The sequence below is a fragment of the Bubalus kerabau genome, chromosome 22 (genome assembly GCF_029407905.1).
Source record: "Bubalus kerabau isolate K-KA32 ecotype Philippines breed swamp buffalo chromosome 22, PCC_UOA_SB_1v2, whole genome shotgun sequence".
Taxonomy (NCBI): domain Eukaryota; kingdom Metazoa; phylum Chordata; class Mammalia; order Artiodactyla; family Bovidae; genus Bubalus; species Bubalus kerabau.
The window spans coordinates 14,131,556-14,155,239 of NC_073645.1; the positions used below are offsets into that span (position 1 = coordinate 14,131,556).

Below are 23,684 nucleotides of genomic sequence, written 5' to 3' on the forward strand. Positions count from 1 at the left end.
TAGCATAAGAAAACTGACAATAATATAGCATTAATGTAAATTAAAAATGAATGAAAAGAATGGGTGTGAACTTTTTGATCAAATAAATTATAATTTTCATGACTGTTAGGCCTGTACTGGTAAAGAGAAGCTCCCACTATGACTTGGGAGACACCCTCCATCTCCAGATATGTAAAATAGTTACTCTATGTGCTTGTGTGTTTTTATTTTTATAACTGGGATCAGCTATACCTAACAGAAGCAGAAGATATTAAAAAGAGATGGCAAGAATACACAGAAGAATTGTACAAAAAAGATCTTCACAACCCAGATAATCACGATGGTGTGATCACTGACCTAGAGCCAGACATCCTGGAATGTGAAGTCAAGTGGGCCTTAGAAAGCATCACTACGAACAAAGCTAGTGTAGGTGATAGAATTCCAGTTGAACTGTTCCAGATCCTGAAAGATGATGCTGTGAAAGTGCTGCACTCAATATGCCAGCAAATTTGGAAAATTCAGCAGTGGCCACAGGACTGGAAGAGGTCAGTTTTCATTCCAATCCCAAAAAAAGGCAATGCCAAAGAATGCTCAAACTACCACACAATTGCACTCATCTCACATGGTAGTAAAGTAATGCTTAAAATTCTCCAAGCCAGGCTTCAGCAATACGTGAACCGTGAACTTCCTGATGTTCAAGTTGGTTTTAGAAAAGGCAGAGGAACCAGAGATCAGATTGCCAACATCTGCTGGATCATGGAAAAAGCAAGAGAGTTCCAGAAAAGCATCTATTTCTGCTTTATTGACTATGCCAAAGCCTTTGACTGTGTGGATGACAATAAACTGTGGAAAATTCTGAAAGAGATGGGAATACCAGAACACCTGATCTGCCTCTTGAGAAATTTGTATGCAGGTCAGGAAGCAACAGTTAGAACTGGACATGGAACAACAGACTGGTTCCAAATAGGAAAAGGAGTATGTCAAGGCTGTATATTGTTAGCCTGTTTATTTAACTTATATGCAGAGTACATCATGAGAAACACTGGACTGGAAGAAACACAAGCTGGAATCAAGATTGCTGGGAGAAATATCAATAACCCCCGATATGCAGATGACACAACCCTTATGGCAGAAAGTGAAGAGGAACTAAAAAGCCTCTTGATGAAGGTGAAAGTGGAGAGTGAAAAAGTTGGCTTAAAACTCAACATTCAGAAAACGAAGATCATGGCATCTGGTCCCATCACTTCATGGGAAATAGATGGGGAAACAGTGGAAACAGTGTCAGACTTTATTTTTCTGGGCTCCAAAATCACTGCAGATGGTGACTGCAGCCATGAAATTAAAAGACGCTTACTTCTTGGAAGGAAAGTTATGACCAACCTAGATAGCATATTCAAAAGCAGAGACATTACTTTGCCAACAAAGGTTTGTCTAGTCAAGGCTATGGTTTTTCCTGTGGTCATGTATGGATGTGAGACTTGGACTGTGAAGAAGGCTGAGTGCTGAAGAATTGATGCTTTTAAACTGTGGTGTTGGAGAAGACTCTTGAGAGTCCCTTGGACTGCAAGGAGATCCAACCAGTCCATTCTGAAGGAGATCAGCCGTGGGATTTCTTTGGAAGGAATGATGCTGAAGCTGAAACTCCAGTACTTTGGCCACCTCATGCGAAGAGTTGACTCATTGGAAAAGACTCTGATGCTGGGAGGGATTGGGAGCTGGAGGAGAAGGGGAAGACAGAGGATGAGATGGCTGGATGGCATCACTGACTCGATGGACATGAGTCTGGGTGAACTCTGGGAGTTGGTGATGGACAGGGAGGCCTGGTGTGCTTGGATTCATGGGGTCGCAAAGAGTCGGACACGACTGAACGACTGATCTGATCTGATCTGATATATAAATACTGCTTTTAAAATGTGATCTAATTTTAAGATTTTTTTTTTCATAGTTTTAGGTGGTATCTCTTTTTAAATAATGTTTTATTGTGCAGATAACTAACATTACTCTAAGGGCGAGAATTAAGAGTGTTTTCTGTCTTTCATTGTTCTGAATTTCCATGTATCATCTCATTTAATTTTCATACAATGTTAGGCATAGGGACAAAATTTAGCTTCCATTTTATGACTAGGGAAATAGGCATTAAGAGAAATAACTTGTCCAGTGTTAGAGGCAGGATGGAAGCGGAAGCAGTCCTTATGTGCATCTTGGTGTAATACATAGTCTCTATATTATTGGCAGACAGTTTATTTCTTTAAAATTGATGAAGATGGTGTTTATTAGTGGAAGTCCCTTGTTTTTGAACAAAATAATATATAAAGTTAAATTTTATTAGTGTATGATTATAAAAGGAATATATGTTTTCTATAGTAATTATGGAACATACAGGAAAACTAAAAAGAAATGTAAAAATCACCTGAAACCAGAGAACTACTATTATTATGGTATCTCTATAATTTTTATGAAGGGGAACTTTGTTCAGTTAATTTTCTTTGGTTTATGAGATCCCTGGGTATCTTGAAAATTGGCCTAAAAATATACTTTGATTGCATGTTTTCTCTGCTTATCCCTTTCCCTTCTCTCCCTTCTCTCCTTCTCCCCTCTTTTCCTTTCAGGTTTGTGTACTAATTCAAAGTGCTTTTTGATTTCTTTAATAGGTTTGTAGGATTAAGTTACCCGTAACACCAAAAATCAATTGACCTTCCCTTGTACGGGTACTTTTTGATCTTGTAATTGTTCTGTTTTCATCCTCTACATGCCATTATTAGCTGTTAAGTAACTTCTTATATTACTGGATCATATTACTTAATAAATCTTGGAAATCAGAGTCAGTATTTTTCCCCTAGAGTATCTCTATTGATTTTTCCATGATAATGATTTCCCTCTTGCATGCATGGGACTATTCTGAGTCTTTTTTGGGAGCATTTACAGAGTTTGAGATTCTGATAATTTGAGTTACATCATGTATGTTGGAATCTGTAATTTTTCTAATGCTCTTAAAAGGACATTAATCTTTGAAACAGTGGCCTTGAATTTTAAACAACAAAAGCAATTAATATTTTTAGAAATACTTAATTTGATTTATTACTTTGTAGATCTCTGTAATGCGTGATGAGGAGAAATTGTTGAGGATTAAAATTAATGAACTGGAGAAAAAGAAAAACCAGTATTCTCAGGAAATAGATATGAAACAGCGAACCATTCAGCAACTTAAGGTAACAGTTTTGTTTTTAAAGATGATTTAAGTAGATTCTGTTGGTATATTTTAGTGTTTAATTAAATGTATATATATATTTTTTAAGTAAGAAATGGATAATCGGAGGATTGTAACCTGGGAGACAGTCTTTCAGAAAGCTCTTAGGACTGTTCTACCCATTAGAGGTCAAAGCAGAGTTGCATACTTTTTGAGACAAAGGGTTATACATTAAATGATATATTGTTGACAATTTACAGTACTCAGATGTGCAGTATAAAGTGAGTAGGGGGTAATCATGGCCCCTTTGACCATAAGAAGGAAGGTTATCTCCTAAGGAGTTACCTTGCTGGCACCAGGAGAAAATAGCTTTTTACCATCCAGCAGGCATTCCTGTGTCTTCTAAGGAGGGGTTAATGCCAGTGCATAATGCACAGTTAAAATAGGGTAGGAGGTGGGCACAGAGAATTTTATGTTTGAAAAAAATTTTTCTTTTTTTTTTCTCCTGCCTTAAAATGTTTATCACAACTCAGGACTCTTAGGTGGTAAACCCAGCCCAGTTGTCTGGTCAAGGTGCCTAGAATAGCTGGAATTGCTCCAAAGATGCATTTGCATTTGCTGTCAGGGAAGGGCCCCGCAGCCCCGGGTTTAGGGGAGATTCCCAGGCCTTGGGAGCCCAGTTTCAGGGGGATGTCTTAGTCCGCCATCATGTTCCCTGCACCTGCAGAACAATAGTCACGTTTTCAAGAGATGTTTGGAGGCCTTTAGGGGGAAAAAGCTGTTAAAATCCTACTTTCAAGAAGACAATTAGTTCATGATTCCAACACCTTAGGGATCTTTAGGGGACTTTGAGGAATAGCTATGAGTACTTGGCGATAAATGATTTGAGCATCAATCCAAAGGAGTGGTGAGGTGTCAAAACAGATGGAAATTTTGTTTATAGTGCACCCTTGTGTAACCAGACACCGACTAGGCGCTTTCCTCACTGTCGGACCACCTTTGACCACCGCTTTTGTTCTCCGTCTATTTCTGTCCCCATCTGCCTACCTCTGTTGCTCTCCATCTGCTGCTGTCCTGTCCGACCACCGCCATCGTTCTCTGTTAACAGCCTGTGTTGTTCTCAGCGTTCGGGTCTCTGGTCACCCACTTCTGCCATTGTCCGTCTGTTTCTGTCCACCATCCCTTGTTCTCTGTTTCAGTTGTGTCATGCTACCTGCATCATTCTACATCCGCCTCAGTCGCTTTCCATCTGTCTACCTCCATCATTCTCCGTCTGTTTCCACCCTGTCCGTCCACCTCCTTGGTTCTCTGTTGCCTTTCTGTGGGTCCATCTCTGTAGTGCTGTTTCCAGTCTGTTTTGTCCCTGTCCATCAACCTTTGTAGTTCTCTGTGTTTCCATCCGTCTCTGTCCATCCACCTCCATAGTTCCTCCCTCGTTTTCTTTCATTGTCTCTTCACCATCCTTCCAGCTCCAGATGGAAGGTTAGATTACCAGACAGGTTAAAACTATTTCCAGTGTTCATAAATTAATGTTGTGTCTTTTTCAAACCTTCCAGCTACTTTCTACATATAGGGGATGTGGGGGCCCTATTTTTTCTGCATCTTGAGTTTACTTGATAAAGAATTTATTTATGGTTTACTTTGTTGTTCCCATATTAAATATATTTCTTCCCCTTTATGCTTTTTGTGTTGTGTAAGAGAACATATATGCTAGCTTAAAATGTTGAGTGAAGAAGATGATTTGGCATTTTTGAGGTAGATTAAAGGTATAAAGTTGGAGGGGGTTGTTTTTGTTTTATTTTTTCTTACTATCACTCTCACCTTTACTCTGAGGTGGAACAAACTTGGAAGCTTAAGACTTAGCCTTCTAGGAGATGGATTTCAAAGTTAATAATAAACCCTGTTCAAATCCCACTATTAAATATTGGCGTATAATTAAGTTTCACTTGCATTTCATGTTCTTTCATTTTGCAGGAGCAGTTAAATAATCAAAAAGTGGAAGAAGCTATACAACAGTATGAGAGAGTGTGCAAAGGTCAGAAACAAAACTCTTCTTCCAGTACTAAAAAGACTGAAAAATAAGTAGCTAGAATAACAATTGGTTCATCATTTTCCTTTGAAAATTTTGAAGTGAAATAAGGGCAACATAAAATGTAACTTTATCAAAAGAGAAAAGCATTGATTCTCAAGAGTAACTTAACCACCCTGAAGTTTATCAATGAAGAGGGACTAATTTGGATCAGTAACTTGGATGTGAAAATATATGTCCCTACAGAATCTTATTTTTCCTACCCTTTTAGGCCATTGCCCCATAAGCATCTCATATTTCCATAATATTTTTGGAATTTTCCTTTATTTTAGTTCCTTTGTCATTGTTGTCAGGTGTGAATAGATCTTGGCTATTCTATAAAACATTCTTTGAACCAGAATATAGTTTCTTTCATATTTTAATATTTTATTTCTTGGCCATATATTGAGATGTGTGGTGTAGGCCCATTTTGAGTGCTCTTAATCTTCCATCTTCTCCGTTCTCTCTAAACTTTCATCCAGGCCACTTGTAACCTACATAGTGTCGGATCTTTTTGGTTTTTGCAATCCGTCCTTTCCTTTATTTTTTAATCGTCAATTCGTTTTCTCTCGTTTTTGTTTTTTAAGTAGTATTAATTATATAAGAGTATTTTTTCTAAGTATAAAGGTGATGTGTCGCTTCTGCCTTTTTGAAACTCTTTTACCTTGGCTTTTGTGATCTATTCTTCTGGTTACTGCCTTTCTCTCATAATGGACCTTAGCCGCTGTGACAGATTTCCTGAATAAGGCATCATTATCTTTTTTGTCTTTGTTTTCACTGTTGAGTTCCTTCACCTTTGTGATTTTAACTTTGTATTAGACATTGTCTGACAAGCCAAAAAGTACATTTTTAGCTCTTAAGGGCTTCCCTGGCTTCTAAAGTTCTATTTAAATACTGAATGCCATTTACCTAGGTATCTTATTGAGTTTTTAAATTGAGATATACAAACCATAAAATTTACCCTTTAAAAGTGTACAGTTTGATAGGTTTTAGTATATTCACAAACTTGTACAACCACTACCACTATATAATTCCAGAGTATTTTCATCACCCTAGAAAGAAATGCTGTACTGATTAGCAATCACTCTCCATTCATGCTTCCATCAGAACTCCAGTTTGGTTTTATCTTAACATAGACATCTTCCCTCTGAGTGTGTTTCTTCTCCCTATCTGTTGCCATACAGACTTCCCTTTTCTTACAAGGACACCAATTATGTTGAATTAGGGCGCACTGTGGAGAAGGTGATGGCACCCCACTCCAGTACTCTTGCCTGGGAAATCCCGTGGGCTGAGGAGCCTGGTAGGCTGCAGTCCATGGGGTCGCGAAGAGTCGGACACGACTGAGTGACTTCACTTTCACTTTTCACTTTCATGCATTGAAGAGGGAAATGGCAACCCACTCCAGTGTTTTTGCCCGGAGAATCCCAGGGACGGGGGAGCCTGGTGGGCTGCCGTCTATGGAGTCGCACAGAGTCAGACACGACTGACGTGACTTAGCAGCAGCAGCAGGGCCCACTGTAATCCAGTAAAAGGAGTTCCCCAATGGCTCAGCTGTTAAGAATCCACCTGCAATGCAAGAGACATAGACTGCACCCTTGGGTTGGGAAGATCCCCTGGGACTTCCCACTGGAGCAACCCACTCCAGTATTCTTGCCTGGAGAACCCCATGGACAGAGGAGCCTGGTGGACTGCAGTTCATGGGGTCGCAAAAAGTTGGACACTACTGAAGCAACTTTGCATTCAGGTACACTAATCCAGTATGACCTTATTCTGAACTTGATTACTTCTGCAAAGACTCTTTTTCCAAGTAAGGTCATATTCACAGGGAGTAGACATAAATTTTTCCCCTGACATGCTGGTGGGTATAAAGGAGTATGTCATTTTGGTTCACTTATTTATTCAGCTGCAGCAAGTCTTAGTTGTGGTCCATGGGATCTTCCCAGAGAAGGCAATGGCACCCCACTCCAGTACTTTTGCCTGGAAAATCCCATGGACGGAGGAGCCTGGTAGGCTGCAGTCTATGGTCGCTAAGAGTCGGACACAACTGAGCAACTTCACTTTCCCTTTTCACTTTCATGCATTGGAGAGGGAAATGGCAACCCACTCCAGTGTTCTTGCCTGGAGAATCCCAGGGATGGGGGAGCCTGGTGGACTGCCGTCTATGGGGTCACACAGAGTTGGACATGACTGAAGTGACTTAGCAGCAGCAGCAGCAGCATGGGATCGTCATTGTGTCTTTGAGATCTTTTGTTCTGGTGCACAGCTTCTCTAGTTGTGGGCACAGGCTCCACAGAACAGGCTTCGTAGTTTAGACAGGTGGACTTTGTTGGTCCACAGCATGTAGGATCTTAGTTTCCTGACCAGGAATTGAAACCATATCTCCTGCATTGCAAGGCAGATTCTTAACCATTGGACCACACAGTAAGTCCTGTTTGTTGTTTTGATTTACATTTCCTACTGATATTGAGCATCTTGTCTTCTGTTTTGGCCATTGGTATATCTTCTTTGCAGAAATGTCTGTTAATGTCCTTAATGTGCTTTGCCTATTTTGGGCAAAAGTTGCCCCCTCAGACAATGCAGTTGGGTTGTTTGCCCCCTCCCCCCACTTGTTTTTTCGTGTGTGTGTGTGTGTGTGTGTGGAGTTGTGATTTTTATATTTTCTGGCTTCTAGACCCTTATCAGGTAAATGTTTTCTTCTATTCTGTGGGTGGTTTTTCACTTCCTGGGTAGTGTCCTTTGATAGATAAAAGTTTTTAATTTTTTAAGTTAATTTTTATTGGAGTATAGTTGCTTTACAATGTTTACAAAGTGAAAGTTTTTCATTTTGACGTTACCTATCTTGTTTTGATTGCTTATGCTTTAGGTATCATGTCTAAAAACCTGTTGCCTAATCTAAAGTTACCTCAGTTTTCTTCTAAGGGTTTTATAGTTTTTAGCTGTTGTATTTAGGTCTTTGATTCACTTTGAATTAATCTGTTTGAGTATAATTTTGTATATTATGTGAGGTAGATGTCTAACTTAATTCTTTTTCATTTGGAGATCCAGTTGTCCCAGCACCATTTGGTGAAAAGACTATTCTTTCTCCTGTTGCATTGTTTTGCATCTTTGTTGAAAATCAGTTGACCATAAATGTAAGGATTTATCTCCTAACTCTTAATTCTGTTTCATTGTTCTATATGTCAGGCCTTATGCTAGTACCATACAGTATTGTTACTTACCTTTTAGTGAGTTTTGAAATTGAGAAGTGTGAATTCTCTCACTTAAAAAGAAATAATTTATTTGGCTGCCCTGGGTCTTAGTTGTGGCACTTGGGATCTTTAGTTGTGACATGCGAACTCTTAGTTGTGGAATGTGGTATCTAGTTCCCTGACCAGGGATCAAACCTGGGGCCCTGGCAGTGAGAGATCTTAACCACTGGACTGCCGTGAAATTCCCAATCACTGAGTATTTCTAATCCAGAGTTTTACATGACATTTGTATGTCGTTTCTTTCACAGGTTGGTGCAATGTCCCTTCTTTGTACAACCAACCTGTTCTCGAACATTATGCTTAAGCTTTTCCTCCTTGAAGCCTGCTAGGACATTATATAGCTTTCAGTGATCCTCTCCCCTGAATGTTAAACACTTGATTGATTGATTGTCTGCCAGGCATTTATTTAGCTATGATAATTCATAGCTGTCTTTAGATAGCTTTGATGAAATATCTAGTTCCTGTCCTTTTGCTTTATTTTGTGTTTTATTTGTTGCATATTTCTTGACTCTTTTCTTGAAATAAAGTTCAGTTATTGGAGGCTGTGACGAATATAATTATCTTTTTTCTTTTACTGTTTCTGCCTTTCAAAATAGATGGATAGCCATTAGTGAAGTTATCATTGGTGTCTTGGGACTTTACTGATTGCTATCTAGATACTTAAACTCCTTTTTTTGAACCCTCTAATTTAGAGCAGAAGAACAGATTATTTGAATAAAATTGTGATTATATAGTCAATATATTTGCATATCATGCTTTTTCAAAGGAAGAATTTGGGGTAGAATACCAGTACTTCTTTAATCCTAAGAAAGAATTCTGTTTCATTAATTCTCCTGGTGGCTTATATCAATGAACAGAAATACTGAAAATTACTCAAAATATTTTCTCATTGTTTTGTTTTAAGCTTACTTTATAGTAAGTATTTTAAGGGAGCCATCTTTAGATATTTGTGTCATTTTTAGTTTACTTTTAGTGCTCTGAGTTTGAGCTGTGCATTTATAGATTCATCACCTCTGACATGAACCTCTTACCTCTTGGTAAGAGGTGTGGAAAGTGAGCCCTGGTACTGTGTCACCAAAGACAATAAGCCAGTCTTTCCTCCTTATCTCTTTCAGGTAGGGTTAGAATTATTTATAATCCATTATTATAGTCATTTTTTAAAGGGCCAGAAACAGTTTTAGTAAGGTTATAAATAGCACAGTTGTTCCTGAGGAGCTGGTTTAAAAAACACTAGAAGTAAATATTTTGCTTTGAAAATTTTTCCAAAAAAAATAATTACTTGAGATTTTCAAAAAAGTAAATTTGGGATTGAGAATTTATTGTTTTAAGGAGGTAAAAATTTTAGTTTTAGTTTTGGTTGAAGAATATTAACAGTTCAGTTCAGTCGTTCAGTCGTGTCCGACTCTTTGTGACCCCATGAATTGTAGCACGCCAGGCCTCCCTCTCCATCACCATCTCCCGGAGTTCACTCAAACTCATGTCCATTGAGTCGCTGATGCCATCCAGCCATCTCATCCTCTGTCATCCCCTTTTCTTCCTGCCCCCAATCCCTCCCAGCATCAGAGTCTTTTCCAATGAGTCAACTCTTCGCATGAGGTGCCCAAAGTACTGGAATTTCAGCTTTAGCATCATTCCTTCCAAAGAAATCCCAGGGCTGATCTCCTTCAGAATGGACTGGTTGGATCTCCTTGCAGTCCAAGGGACTCTCAAGAGTCTTCTCTAACACCACAGTTCAAAAGCATCAATTCTTCGGCACTCAGCTTTCTTCACAGTCCAATTCTCACATCCGTCCATGACCACTGGCAAAACCATAGCCCTGACTAGACAGACCTTTGTTGGCAAAGTAATGTCTCTGCTTTTGAATATGCTGTCTAGGTTGGTCATAACTTTCCTTCCAAGGAGTAAGCATCTTTCAATTTAAATTTTGTCATATAGGGTTTTTTTTTTTCTAAATCCCAATATATGTGTTTATTAGTACTGATGTACCTCAGAGATGTTTCAGATTTGGTCCTGTGCATGCACGCTAAATCACTTCAGTCATGTCTAACTCTTTGCAACCTTGTGGACTGTAGAGCCTACCAGGCTCCTCTTTCCGTGAGATTCTGCAGGCAAGAATACTGGAGTGGGTTGCCATGCCCTCCTCCAGGGGATCTTCCCAACCCAAGGATCGAACCCAGGTCTCCCACACTGCAGGCAGATTCTTTACAGTCTGAGCCACCAGGGAAGCCCTTAGCACCCATGCACATAGTTAAATGGCTTAAAACGATGCAAATACATTACCTTACAACTCTGGAGGTCAGAACTCTGAAAAAGGTCTAATAAGGCTAAAATCAAGATATCTGCAAAACTGTGTTCCTTCTGGTTGCTTTAAGGGAGAATCTGCTTCTTTACCTTTTCCAGATGAAGACATAATAGTATTATGTTTAAAAAAACAGTGCTCACACCTAATTAAAAAATACTTCATTGCTAAAAAATGCTAACCATCATCTGAGCTTTCAGGGAACTGTAATCTTTTGCTGATAGAGTAGAGCCTTACGTTGATGCTGAAGACTGCTGACTGAACAAAGTAGTGGTTGCTGAAGATTGGGGTGGCTGTGGCAGTTTCTTAAAGTAAGACAATGAGGAAATTTGCCACATCAATTGACTCTTCCTTTCATAAACAATTTCTCTGCAGCATGCTCTGCTGTTTGATGCCTTTTTACCCACAGTAGAATTTTTTCAGAATTAGAGTCAAGCCTCTTAGGCTCTGCCACTGCTTTATCAACTCAGTTTATGTAATATTCTGAATCCTTTGTTGTCATTTCAACATTTTTCACTCAGAATAGATTCCATCTCAAGAAACCACTTTCTTTGCTCCTCCATAGGAAGCAACTCGAGTCTGTTCAAGTTTTATCATGAGATTGCAGCAGTTTAGTTTTATATTCTGGATAACTGGCAGCACCTACGTCAGCACTTGGCTGCTTCACCTTGCACTTTTATGTTTTGGAGACAGCTTCTTTCCTTGAACCTCAAGAACTAACCTCTGCTAGCTTGAAACTTTGCTTCTGCAACTTCCTTACCCCTCAGCATTCATCAGATGGAAAGAATTAGGGCCTTGCTCTAAATTAAGCTGTGGCTTAAGCGAATGTTGTGGTTATTTTTGATTTCTCTATCCAGGCCACTGAAAGTTTCTCTATATCAGCAGTAAGTCTCTTTCGCTTTGTTATCATTTGAATATTCACTGGGGTAGGACTTTAAAGTTTCTTGAAGAACTTTAATTTGCAGTCATAACTTAAGTGTTTGGAACAAGAGGCCTAGCTTTTGGCTAGTCTCAGCTTTTGATATGCCTTCTTTACATAATCATTTCATGTCTAGCTTTTGATTTAAAGTGAGAGTTGTGTGACTGTCCTTGAACACTTCCTTTTACTTGAGCACTTAAAGGCCTCTGTAGTGTTATTAATTGGATTAATTTCAATATTGTTGTGTCCTAGGGAATCGGGAGGTCCATGGAGAGGGAGAAACAGGGAAATAGCTGGTCATGGGAGCAGTCAGAGCATGCACAGTCTTTATGGGTTAATCTTACTATCTTGCATTGTTGTAGTTCATAGCGTCCCCCCTAGAAATACAGTAGTAACATCAGAGATCAGTGATCATAGGTCATCATAACAAACACAACAATAATGATAGAATTATTAAAATGTGATACAGAGGCAGGAAGTGAACAAATGCTGTTAGAAAAATGGTGCTTATAGACTTGCTTGATGCAGGATTGCCACAGACTGTGAATTTATAAAAAACACAGTGTATCTAAAGCACAGTTAAGTGAAGAATAGTAAAATAATAGTTTTATGATTTTTATTAATAACTTAATTGTATTGAAAATGATTTTATTTGAAAGCTTTTCTGTTTATTCTTGCATTCATCTGTACATCAGTTATTTGTTTGATCCTTCATTGATGCCAGTACTGGTATAGGCATTGAAAATATAGCCGTGAACGAGACAAAGTTTTGTCTATGTGGAACTCATATTCTATTTAAGTTAACTTAATTTTCAATATGGATATCTAGATGTAGATATTAATAATTTCTAAAATGTTCTTTCTAAATTTTTAGATCTGAGTGTTAAAGAAAAAATAATCAAAGACATGCAAATGACCCTGGAAGAACAGGAGCAAACTCAGGTAGAACAAGATCAAGTGCTTGAGGCTAAATTTGAGGAAACCGAAAGACTGGCCACAGGTAAAACAAGATTGCTTACATATTTCAAAGCATACTTTTTCATTTTCTTTCTTTTACTAGTTTGCTTTCCTTTTTAATGTGGTTTAATATTTATAATAATTTATAATAAGAAAGTATTTATTGCCTTTTTGGAATATCCTGTCACTTGTTAGGTTTACTGTGATGAAGATCGTTGTATCTCATTGAAAAAAGGAATCGGTACACTTTCATAATAACTGGATGATAGCTTGCAGTGTTCCCCAGATGTTAAGAATAAACTTTCAACTTTTTTCACCTCTCTACAGCAATTGGTATCACCTTGTATGTTTAGCTCAATAAATACTCTGATTCTATCCTTCAGAATACCATCAGTGGGTTTTGGGGTTTTTTTTTAAATTTTTGAGAGCATGAGGTTTCCTATATATTGGCACGCATTTAAACTGTATACTCAGAACACTATTAAATGAGTTATTGAGAGGTTTTCGTAGTTCTTGTCTAAGAATTTGGTAAACTTGTAGAATGGTGTGTGTGTGTGTGTGTGTGTGTATGTATGTATGTGCGTATGCGTGTGTGAAAGTCTGTCAGTCGTGTCCGACTCTTTGTGACCCCATGGACTATACAGTCCGTGGAATTCTCCAGACCAGAATACTGGAGTGGGTAGCCTTTCCCTTCTCCAGGGAATCTTCCCAGCTTAGGGATCGAACCCAGGTCTCCCGTGCTACAGGTGGATTCTTTACCAGCTGAGCTACAAGGGAAGCCCAGAATGGTCTCAGTTCTATTTAGTATCTTGGCCTGTGATCTTCTGCTTCTGGGCTCTGCTGTCTGTATTCCTGTCTGTATCCCATGCCACATACATCTCTGTGCAGTATAACTTTTGCATGTAGTTTAAAAAAAATGTATATTTCCATATCAGAATTGGAAGAATGGAAGGAAAAATGCAAGAATTTGGAAGCCAAACACAATCAAAGTTCAAATAAAGAATTTGAGGATAACACAGATATACTTAATACAAAACTCAGTAAGCTTCAAGATGAGATACAGGTATGATTTTTATCTACATGTGTAATTTTATCTATATATTTATTATATTTCTCTTAAGATTATTTAGTAAATATTTTATAATTAATTTAGATATGGATGTACTCATAGCTAGGAAATGTTAGAATGTAATTTCTCAGTACACATTGAAATGACATGGGGATGAGATTCCCTAGAATACAAGCTACTAAGTGCCAATGAAAATGCCGTGGTTGGGTCTTCAGTTTTACATATTTAATTTTTGTATCATCATGTCTTACGTCTTTGTACCTATTTTTCTACTGTTTAAACTTTTAACTCTTCAAATACTGCTGTAGAGATGAAACTATTAGGAAAGTTATTTTGATTATGTAAATTTAATTATTAAGCTGGAAAAGAATAGAATTGTATGTCTGAACATTGGAATACATTTGAAACTATATTACTACATTTGAAACTATTACTACATAGAAGATAACCTGTTTTCTGTTTATATATTTTTCTGTATTTAGCTTTCACATACCATGCGTAGAATAGGACATACAGGGCAAAGATTTTTTAATGGGACTTAACAAATATTATGTAAAATTTTATACATTTTATTTATTAGAAGTTACAATCCAACTGTAGTTTTGGCATTGAAGAAGGCATAGTAATGAGTTTTGAAAAGATTGCATCTAAATTATTTTCTTAAATTCAGGCTGTATATAATCAGATATTAAACAAATAAATCTGTTCCTTTCTTTTTTTGTAACTATTAATTACACACTGTAGAATTTATCCTTTCCGTTGTCAGAACCGAAAGCAGCTGGAACAGAGTGGATAATCCATTAGTTATGAAAACTTACACTGATTACTTTGAGAATGTTCATATTAAGGAATACTGGTGTGTTTTGCATTCTAAAATAATATAATCATGTATCTTAGATACTAAACTTTGTAATTCTGTGATGGAGTAGTGATAATTTATCTGGCACAGTGGTTTTGTAAGTTGTAAAAACAGTAGATTTTTAAATACATAGCTTTTAGTGTAGTAGTAGTATTTTTGCTTCAAAAGAAGTTTTACATCAGTTTTGAATGTATAAATGAGATGTTTTTTAACTTCAAGGATCTATGGAAACCTCTTTAAAATTTACTGATCAACTGTATTTTCTATCCAGCTATTCCCTGTATTCTTTAATAAATATTTGTCCTGTTACACAAGTTACTGTTGAAAGGATGGAGCCAAAGCAAAAACAATACCCAGCTGTGGATATGACTGGTGATAGAAGCAAGGTCCAATGCTGTAAAGAGCAATATTGCATAGGAACCTGGAATGTCAGGTCCATGAATCAAGGCAAATTGGAAGTGGTCAAACAAGAGATCACAAGAGCGAATGTCAACATTCTAAGAATTAGCAAACTGAAATGGACTGGAATGGGTGAATTTAACTCAGATGACCATTATATCTACTACTGCGGGCAGGAATCCCTCAGAAGAAATGGAGTGGCCATCATGGTCAACAATAGAGTCCGAAATGCAGTACTTGGATGCAATCTCAAAAACGACAGAATGATCTCTGTTCATTTCCAAGGCAAACCATTCAATATCACAGTAATCCAAGTCTATGCCCCAACCAGCAACGCTGAAGAAGCTGAACGGTTCTATGAAGACTTACAAGACCTTTTAGAACTAACACCCAAAAAAGATGTCCTTTTCATTATAGTGGACTGGAATGCAAAAGTAGGAAGTCAAGAAACACCTGGAGTAACAGGCAAATTTGGCCTTGGAATACAGAATGAAGCAGGGCAAAGACTAATAGAGTTTTGCCAAGAAAATGCACTGGTCATAACAAACACCCTCTTCCAACAACACAAGAGAAGACTCTATACATGGACATCACCAGATGGTCATCACCGAAATCAGATTGATTATATTCTTTGCAGCCAAAGATGGAGAAGCTCTATACAGTCAGGAAAATCAAGACCAGGAGCTGACTGTGGCTCAGACCATGAACTCCTTATTGCCAAATTCAGACTTAAATTGAAGAAAGTAGGGAAAACCACTAGACCATTCAGGTATGACCTAAATCAAATCCCTTATGATTATACAGTGGAAGTGAGAAATAGATTTAAGGGCCTAGATCTGGTAGATAGAGTGCCTGATGAACTATGGAATGAGGTTCGTGACATTGTACAGGAGACAGGGATCAAGACCATCCCCATGGAGAAGAAATGCAAAAAAGCAAAAAGGCCTCTGGGGAGGCCTTACAAATAGCTGTGAAAAGAAGAGAAGTGAAAAGCAAAGGAGGAAAGGAAAGGTATAAACATCTGAATGCAGAGTTCCAAAGAATAGCAAGGAGATAAGAAAGCCTTCTTCAGTGATCAATGCAAAGAAATAGAGGAAAACAACAGAATGGGAAAGACTAGGGATCTCTTCAAGAAAATCAGAGATACCAAAGGAACATTTCATGCAAAGATGAGCTCGATAAAGGACAGAAATGGTATGGACCTAACAGAAGCAGAAGATATTAAGAAGAGATGGCAAGAATACACAGAAGAACTGTACAAAAAAGATCTTCACGACCCAGATAATCATGATGGTGTGACCACTGACCTAGAGCCAGACATCCTGGAATGTGAAGTCAAGTGGGCCTTAGAAAGCATCACTACAAACAAAGCTAGTGGAGGTGGTGGAATTCCAGTTGAGCTATTCCAAATCCTGAAAGATGATGCTGTGAAAGTGCTGCACTCAATATGCCAGCAAATTTGGAAAATTCAGCAGTGGCCACAGGACTGGAAAAGGTCAGTTTTCATTCCAATCCCAAAGAAAGGCAATGCCAAAGAATGCTCAAACTACCGCACAATTGCACTCATCTCACACGCTAGTAAAGTGATGCTCAAAATTCTCCAAGCCAGGCTTCAGCAATATGTGAACTGTGAACTTCCTGATGTTCAAGCTGGTTTTAGAAAAGGCAGAGGAACCAGAGATCAAATTGCCAACATCCGCTGGATCATCGAAAAAGCAAGAGAGTTCCAGAAAAACATCTATTTCTGCTTTATTGACTATGCCAAAACCTTTGACTGTGTGGATCACAATAAACTGTGGAAAATTATGAAAGAGATGGGAATACCAGACCACCTGACCTGCCTCTTGAGAAACCTGTATGCAGGTCAGGAAGCAACAGTTAGAACTGGACGTGGAACAACAGACTGGTTCCAAATAGGAAAAAGGCTGTATATTGTCACCCTGCTTATTTAACTTATATGCAGAGTACATCATGAGAAACGCTGGGCTAGAAGAAACACAAGCTGGAATCAAGATTGCCAGGAGAAATATCAATAACCTCAGATATGCAGATGACACAACCCTTATGGCAGAAAGTGAAGAGGAACTAAAAAGCCTCTTGATGAAAGTGAAAGTGGAGAGTGAAAAAGTTGGCTTAAAGCTCAACATTCAGAAAACGAAGATCATGGCATCTGGTCCCACCACTTCATGGGAAATAGATGGGGAAGCAGTGGAAACAGTGTCAGACTTTATTTTTCTGAGCTCCAACATCACTACAGATGGTGACTGCAGCCATGAAATTAAAAGACGCTTACTCCTTGGAAGGAAAGTTATGACCAACTTAGATAGCGTATTCAAAAGCAAAGACGTTACTTTGCCAACAAAGGTTCAATTAGTCAAGGCTATGGTTTTTCCTGTGGTCATGTATGGATGTGAGAGTTGGACTGTGAAGAAGGCTGAGTGCCGAAGAATTGATGCTTCTGAACTGTGGTGTTGGAGAAGACTCTTGAGAGTCCCTTGGACTGCAAGGAGATCCAACCAGTCCATTCTGAAGGAGATCAGCCCTGGGATTTCTTTGGAAGGAATGATGCTGAAGCTGAAACTCCAGTACTTTGGCCACCTCATGCGAAGAGTTGACTCATTGGAAAAGACTCTGATGCTGGGAGGGATTGGGAGCTGGAGGAGAAGGGGAAGACAGAGGATGAGATGGCTGGATTGTATCACTGACTCGATGGACGTGAGTTTGAGTGAACTCTGGGAGTTGGTGATGGACAGGGAGGCCTGGCGTGCTGAGATTCATGGGGTCGCAGAGAGTCGGACACGACTGAGCGACTGTTCTGATCTCTGATACCTGGGAAAAGTTTATTTTTGGAATCACAGCTGGAAATGATCACTACAAATCAAATTTTTTTTTTTTTAATCTGGCATTTAAAAAGACTTGGTTCTCTATAATTCTTTCAGAAATTTCAATTATTTCTTCTTAAGCTCACTGATGAAGGAAAGTTCTTAAGTGGATTTTATAGCAAAATTAAGTTTATGAATGAAATAGCTATTTAGGAAAGCAACCAACTGTTCATTTTATAGTCTGAAATATACTCAAACTTTGTCATTATTTAAAGAAAGATGCTTGTTTTAAGTTTTTGAAAAGGTGAAATGAAGAGCCACGGATTATATGGAAATGTTGATAAATGCAGATTTATTAACTGCTTTCAAAACATGTGATAGTTACTTGTGCTATTTCTACATGTAGGAATCTGAACAGAAACATGAAGCTGAAAGAAAAAAATGGTTAGAAGAAAAAATGATGCTTATCACTCAAGCAAAAGAAGCTGAGAATCTACGAAACAAAGAGATGAAAAAATATGCTGAAGACAAAGAGCATTGTTTGAAGCAACAAAATGAAATGGTTGGTAATAGTTGTACTTTATCTGCTGTGTATTTTGCCTGCTTTCTTTGGCTTCTTAATTTTTTGCCTGGGATTCTTAGATTCTTATCAGTGTCTACATGGTTGTGTGGGTTTGGTTTTTTTTGTTTGTTTTTAAGGCAGTTTGTCTATTTGTAAGATGAGTTTTCTATCCCAGTTTATTTTGAAGTTCTTATTTTTGGGAAAATAATTATTTCTCAATATCTAGATTCAGAACTTAAAAATATTTTCCTTTTGACTGCCACAGGGTTATCCCTATTGTAATGTAAAATATTTGCATTTTGAACTGTAGATTCTGCTAACATGGTGTATGCATTTTACCTCATAAGCTGATTTTGTCAGATCTTTTTTAAAAAAAAAAAAACATCGACTATATAGTTTCTAGAAGACTATAGGTAGAAATAACTTTCTGTTTCCACTAGCTATAGTTCTCAAGTAATTCTGTCTTATTGTTTGTGTTTTTTCCTCCTGTTTTAATCTACAACTTCGTCTCTTTGATACTCAATCGGAAAAAAGTTCAGAGTCATCATTGATCCTGGGAAAACTATTGAGTAATATATTATCTTTAAGTGAAAAGATAACCTAACCCTAACCCTAGCCCTAGTTCCCTATTTACAGTAATAGTAACATGGCAGTATCACATTGCCATCTGTTGGCATTTCCTTTGTTTATGACAGAATTTTACTTATATCAGCTAAACTTTTCTGTACAAAAACATTAATTTTCACTAAGTTAAAGAAGATTTTCCCACAGATTTTAAGAAATATTTTTTATTTTGAAATCACTTTATTTCCAGAAACATTGCAAAGCTAGTACAGAGAATTTCTGTATACCCGTTACCCAACTTCTGATGTTAGAGCTTACATAACAACAGTACAGTGATCAAAACCAACAAATTAGTACTATTACAATACTGATTGCTAAATTATGAATCTTAATAGAATTTCACCAACTTTCCCACTAATTTTTTTTTTCCTGGATATAGGATCACATCTAGGATACTGTGTTCCATTTTAGTTGTCAAGTTTCCTTAGAGTCCTAACTCTGTTTTCTTTGTCACATGACAAAGTACGTGAGAGTAATGCTCGTTATTACTACTAAATAAAAATATGTAGAATGCATTTTCTTGTGCCTGGCTTCTTTCACTCAGTATTATGTTTGTGAGGATCATCTATATTTGTTCCAAGTAGCTGGAGTTAGTCTCCTTTCATTGCTGAGTATTTCAGTGTATAAGTATACCACAGTCTGTTCAATTTAAAGTTGAAGATATAGGGGTTGTTACTGTTTGGGGCTGTTATGAGTAAGATATCCTGTAAACATTTTCATATATTTCTCTTAGTGCACGTGTGCATTCATTTCTATTGCGTATATAGCCAAGAATAGAATCGCTAGTGGATAGGGTAAACATCCCTGGAGGAAGGGATGGCAACCCACTCCAGTATTTTTACCTGGAAAATCCCATGGACAGAGGAGCCTGGCAGACTACAGTCCATAGGGTCACACAGAGTCTGACATGAATGAAGCAGTTAGCAGGCAGGCAGGCACGGTAAACATATGTGGAACTCTAGTAGAATGCCAGACTAATTTTCAAAGTAGTTTTACCCATTTATACTGCAATTTGTATTGTTGTATGTTTTGTTTATTGGCTCTGCCTACCCAAGTCCCCTTGTTTGTTTTCTATTTGACTATCTTTTTTATACAGGAATTCCTTATACTTTCTGGATAGGAGTGTGTTGCAATTACCTTCTTTCAACCTCTGGTTTACCTTTTTACTCTCATTGCCTTTTTAGAACAGAAATGAAGAATTATTCTAATTCATTTTCTCAGTCTTTTCCTTTATTAACTTCAAGGACCTGAAGCTGTCCTCTTACATTATTTCCAGAAAGGTTTGGGGTTTTACCTTTCATATTTTGATTCCAGTATTGATTTTTGTGTTGGGGTGAGATAGGGGTAAAGGCTGTCATCGTTCTTGTAAATTTGAATTACCAATCGACCTGGTAGTACTTTTTGAAAAAGCTGTTGCTTTTCTACTGCTCTGCAACTTTTGTTGTAGGTCAGTGGTCCAGTGGTTAACTTTTGTATATGGTATGCGATTATGTCTTTTTTTCCATTTGGCTGTTCAGTTGTTCCATCACCCTTTGTAGAAAAGACTGTTCATTTCTCCATTGAGTTTCTTTGACATTTTTATGGAATATCAATTGACCATAATATTTGTGGACTATATCCTCTGTTCTCTGATGTCTGTATATCCTTAAGACAATATCACACTGTCTTTATTATTATATATAGTAGGCTTAAAATGACATGGTATGATTGCTTCTACTTTGTACTTCATTTTCAAAGTAAATTTGACTATGTCATTTGCACTTTCATGTTATTTTTAGAGTCAGCTTTTCCACTTCTACTCACACACAGACACACAGATACACACACTTGCTTGGATTTTTATGGAAGTTGCTTTAACTCTAGATCTTCTAAGGGAGAACTGACATTTTAAAAATAATGAATCTTTTGATATTTGAACACAGGTTCTCTTTGTTTATTTAAAAAAGAAAGTGAAAGTGTTAGTTGCTCAGTCTTGTTCTACTCTTTGCAACCCCATGGACTGTAGCTGGCCAGGCTCCTTTTTCCATGGAATTCTCCAGGCAGGAATACTGGAGTGGGTTGCCAGTCTCTTCTCCAGGGGATCTTCCCAACCCAGGAATCGAACCTGTGTCTCCTGCATTGCAGGCAGATTCTTTACTGTCCGAGCTACCAGGGAAGCCCCTTGTTTATTTACATGTTCCTTTATTTCTTTCAGCAGTGTCTTGTAGTTATGTTTAGATCTTGCACATATTTTCTCTAATTTGCCACTATTTCATGATTTTTCAACCCAGTGAAAACGTATTTTTAATTTTCATTTTTCTGTTGTTTGTTGCCATTGGTTTTGTCATTTATTTTTTTGTAATTTTACCATCTCATTTTGCAAATATTGAGGGAAATGCTAGAATTACTTTAAAAGCTCTAATTGTTTATTGAAGGAAGTGCCCAGTAAGCTTTTTTTGTTTTGGAATGAGGTGGGATAGGATATAGTATGTGGATAGTTAAGGTATATAAAGGTATTATGTATTTGGTTTTTTTTTTTTTTTTTTTTTTTTTTTTTGGTTTTTTAAATAAATATTTTATCTGGACTTGTCTATGTAATTTGTTGTGTATTCTGTTCACAGTTGTATTTATTGTGTTATCCATAATAACTTCAAAAATTCTTAGATTCATAATGTTACAACATTTACTTTAGCATTTTGTGTTTATTCTGTTTAGGAAATACTTAAAGGACAGTTGGCTGAGAAAGATGGCAACCTCCAGCAGTGGCGGGAAGAACGCGATCAACTGGTTGCAGCTTTAGAAATACAGCTGAAAGCACTGATCTCCAGTAATGTACAAAAAGATAATGAAATCGAACAATTAAAAAAGATCACATCAGAGGCTTCTAAGACAGTCAGTAGAATCTTATTCTTTCTATGCCTTTTTTGATTAAACATAGGAGTTTTCCAAAATTATTTAATTGATTAACTTTTAAAGAATAAAAATGTTAGTAGATCAGTGAGGAATCATAGGTTGAAAATATTATTTGCATATTTGCCATGAATTTTGAGTTTTCAGAGTTTACTCAGAGTTGACTCCTCAGTGACTGGTTGAGGAATAGTACTTTCTCTAATATTTTGGCCATATCTTCAGGTAGAGTATTTAGAAAATAAACAACTGGTGATTTAGTCCCTCATCTATCTTTAAAATATTGGCAGTGTGACTCAGCCTGAATTCTTGCTGATATTTAAATATTTGAGCCCATCCTAAATTTATGATAAAGATACACACTGTTTTTGAAAATAAGCACAATGGTGAGGAGATGTGAGTCATTCAGCAGGTACTTTTTTTTTTCTTGGCCACACCACTCAGCTTGCAAGATCTTAGTTTCCCGATCAGGGATTGAATCCGGGCACCAGCAGTGAGAGCTCCGAGTTCTAACCACTGAACTACCAGGGAATTCCCAGGAGCTACTTTTGTAATATGCACTGGAGTTAGGAACCCTAGCTGAAGAAAGTATTGCATTTCTCAGATAGCTGTTTCCCAGGAAAATTGAATTAGGGTACATCTAAAGCTAGTCTTTGCAGAGTAAATGATTGGCGTTTGAAAATATGCCATTCTAAAGCCTTCAGATAAATAATAAAATAAATGTGTATGTGTGTATCTGTCTCTTACATCAGAAGACCTTGTGATTCTCAGAGAAAGACTGCTCAAAACAGGTATTCAGATCAGATCAGATCAGATCAGTCACTGTCGTGTCCGACTCTTTGCGACCCCATGAATCGCAGCATGCCAGGCCTCCCTGTCCATCACCAACTCCCAGAGTTCACTCAGACTCACGTCCATCGAGTCAGTGATGCCATCCAGCCATCTCATCCTCTGTCGTCCCTTTCTCCTCTTGCCCCCAATCCTTCCCAGCATCAGAGTCTTTCCAATGAATCAACTCTTCGCATGAGGTGGCCAAAGTACTGGAGTTTCAGCTTTAGCATCATTCCTTCCAAAGAAATCCCAGGGCTGATCTCCTTCAGAATGGACTGGTTGGATCTCCTTGCAGTCCAAGGGACTCTCAAGAGTCTTCTCCAACACCACAGCTCAAAAGCATCTAGCATGTATAAATTGTACAGAATAGAAAGTTAGAAAAAGGAGGTATCAGCTACTGTCATTGTGGTTTGGGGACCTTTGGAAAAATTACTTAACATTTCTGAACTTTAAATCAGAGGTGATGATGTCTTCCTAATGGAATTGTGAAAATTTATCGAGAGTGTTTGTAAAACAGTTAGCACAGTTATTACAACAGTGGAAGTCAGTACATGCTAGTTGCTTTCTGCATTATGAGTGCAAATAGGATCTTTTTTACTTGCAATTTTGGGTAGGTGACATAAGAGATGTATTTGACTTTTGATTTTGGTGGTAGTGTTTAGAGGGTCCATGTTGGAATTTATCAAGTTTAGCAATGTAAATATGATTTTTTTTTTTATAGATAGGGTTTAGGAATAGAGAATATCCTGTGACTAAGTGGGATGAAGAGCATGCAGCAAGGAAAAGTTTAGTTATCAGTATAGTCTTTTCTACTCTGATTCTTAGTTGCATTCCTAAGACACCTCTAGTTTTTCAGAATTACATTATTAAAGTGATTTGGGAGGTTTAAGCTCTAGCTCAGTACAGAGTGTGGTTTTGTTATTTAATGTCTCAAGGTCTCTATTTCGTATACAGAAAGTAGAAATAATGATTCTT

At 37.6% G+C, this 23,684-nt stretch overlaps 1 protein-coding gene across 3 annotated transcripts in view; it reads left to right on the top strand.

The window, feature by feature from the left end:
* Positions 1-23,684, top strand: part of KIF20B (kinesin family member 20B) — an 85,364-nt gene that overhangs the window by 49,692 nt on the left and 11,988 nt on the right. For all 3 annotated transcript variants that reach the window (XM_055560066.1, XM_055560065.1, XM_055560067.1), the window contains exons 22-27: positions 3,069-3,188; positions 5,141-5,201; positions 12,575-12,700; positions 13,593-13,720; positions 18,213-18,368; positions 21,687-21,863. In XM_055560066.1, coding sequence (XP_055416041.1) covers positions 3,069-3,188; positions 5,141-5,201; positions 12,575-12,700; positions 13,593-13,720; positions 18,213-18,368; positions 21,687-21,863 — 768 coding nt within the window. The remainder of the gene's footprint in view (positions 1-3,068; positions 3,189-5,140; positions 5,202-12,574; positions 12,701-13,592; positions 13,721-18,212; positions 18,369-21,686; positions 21,864-23,684) is intronic.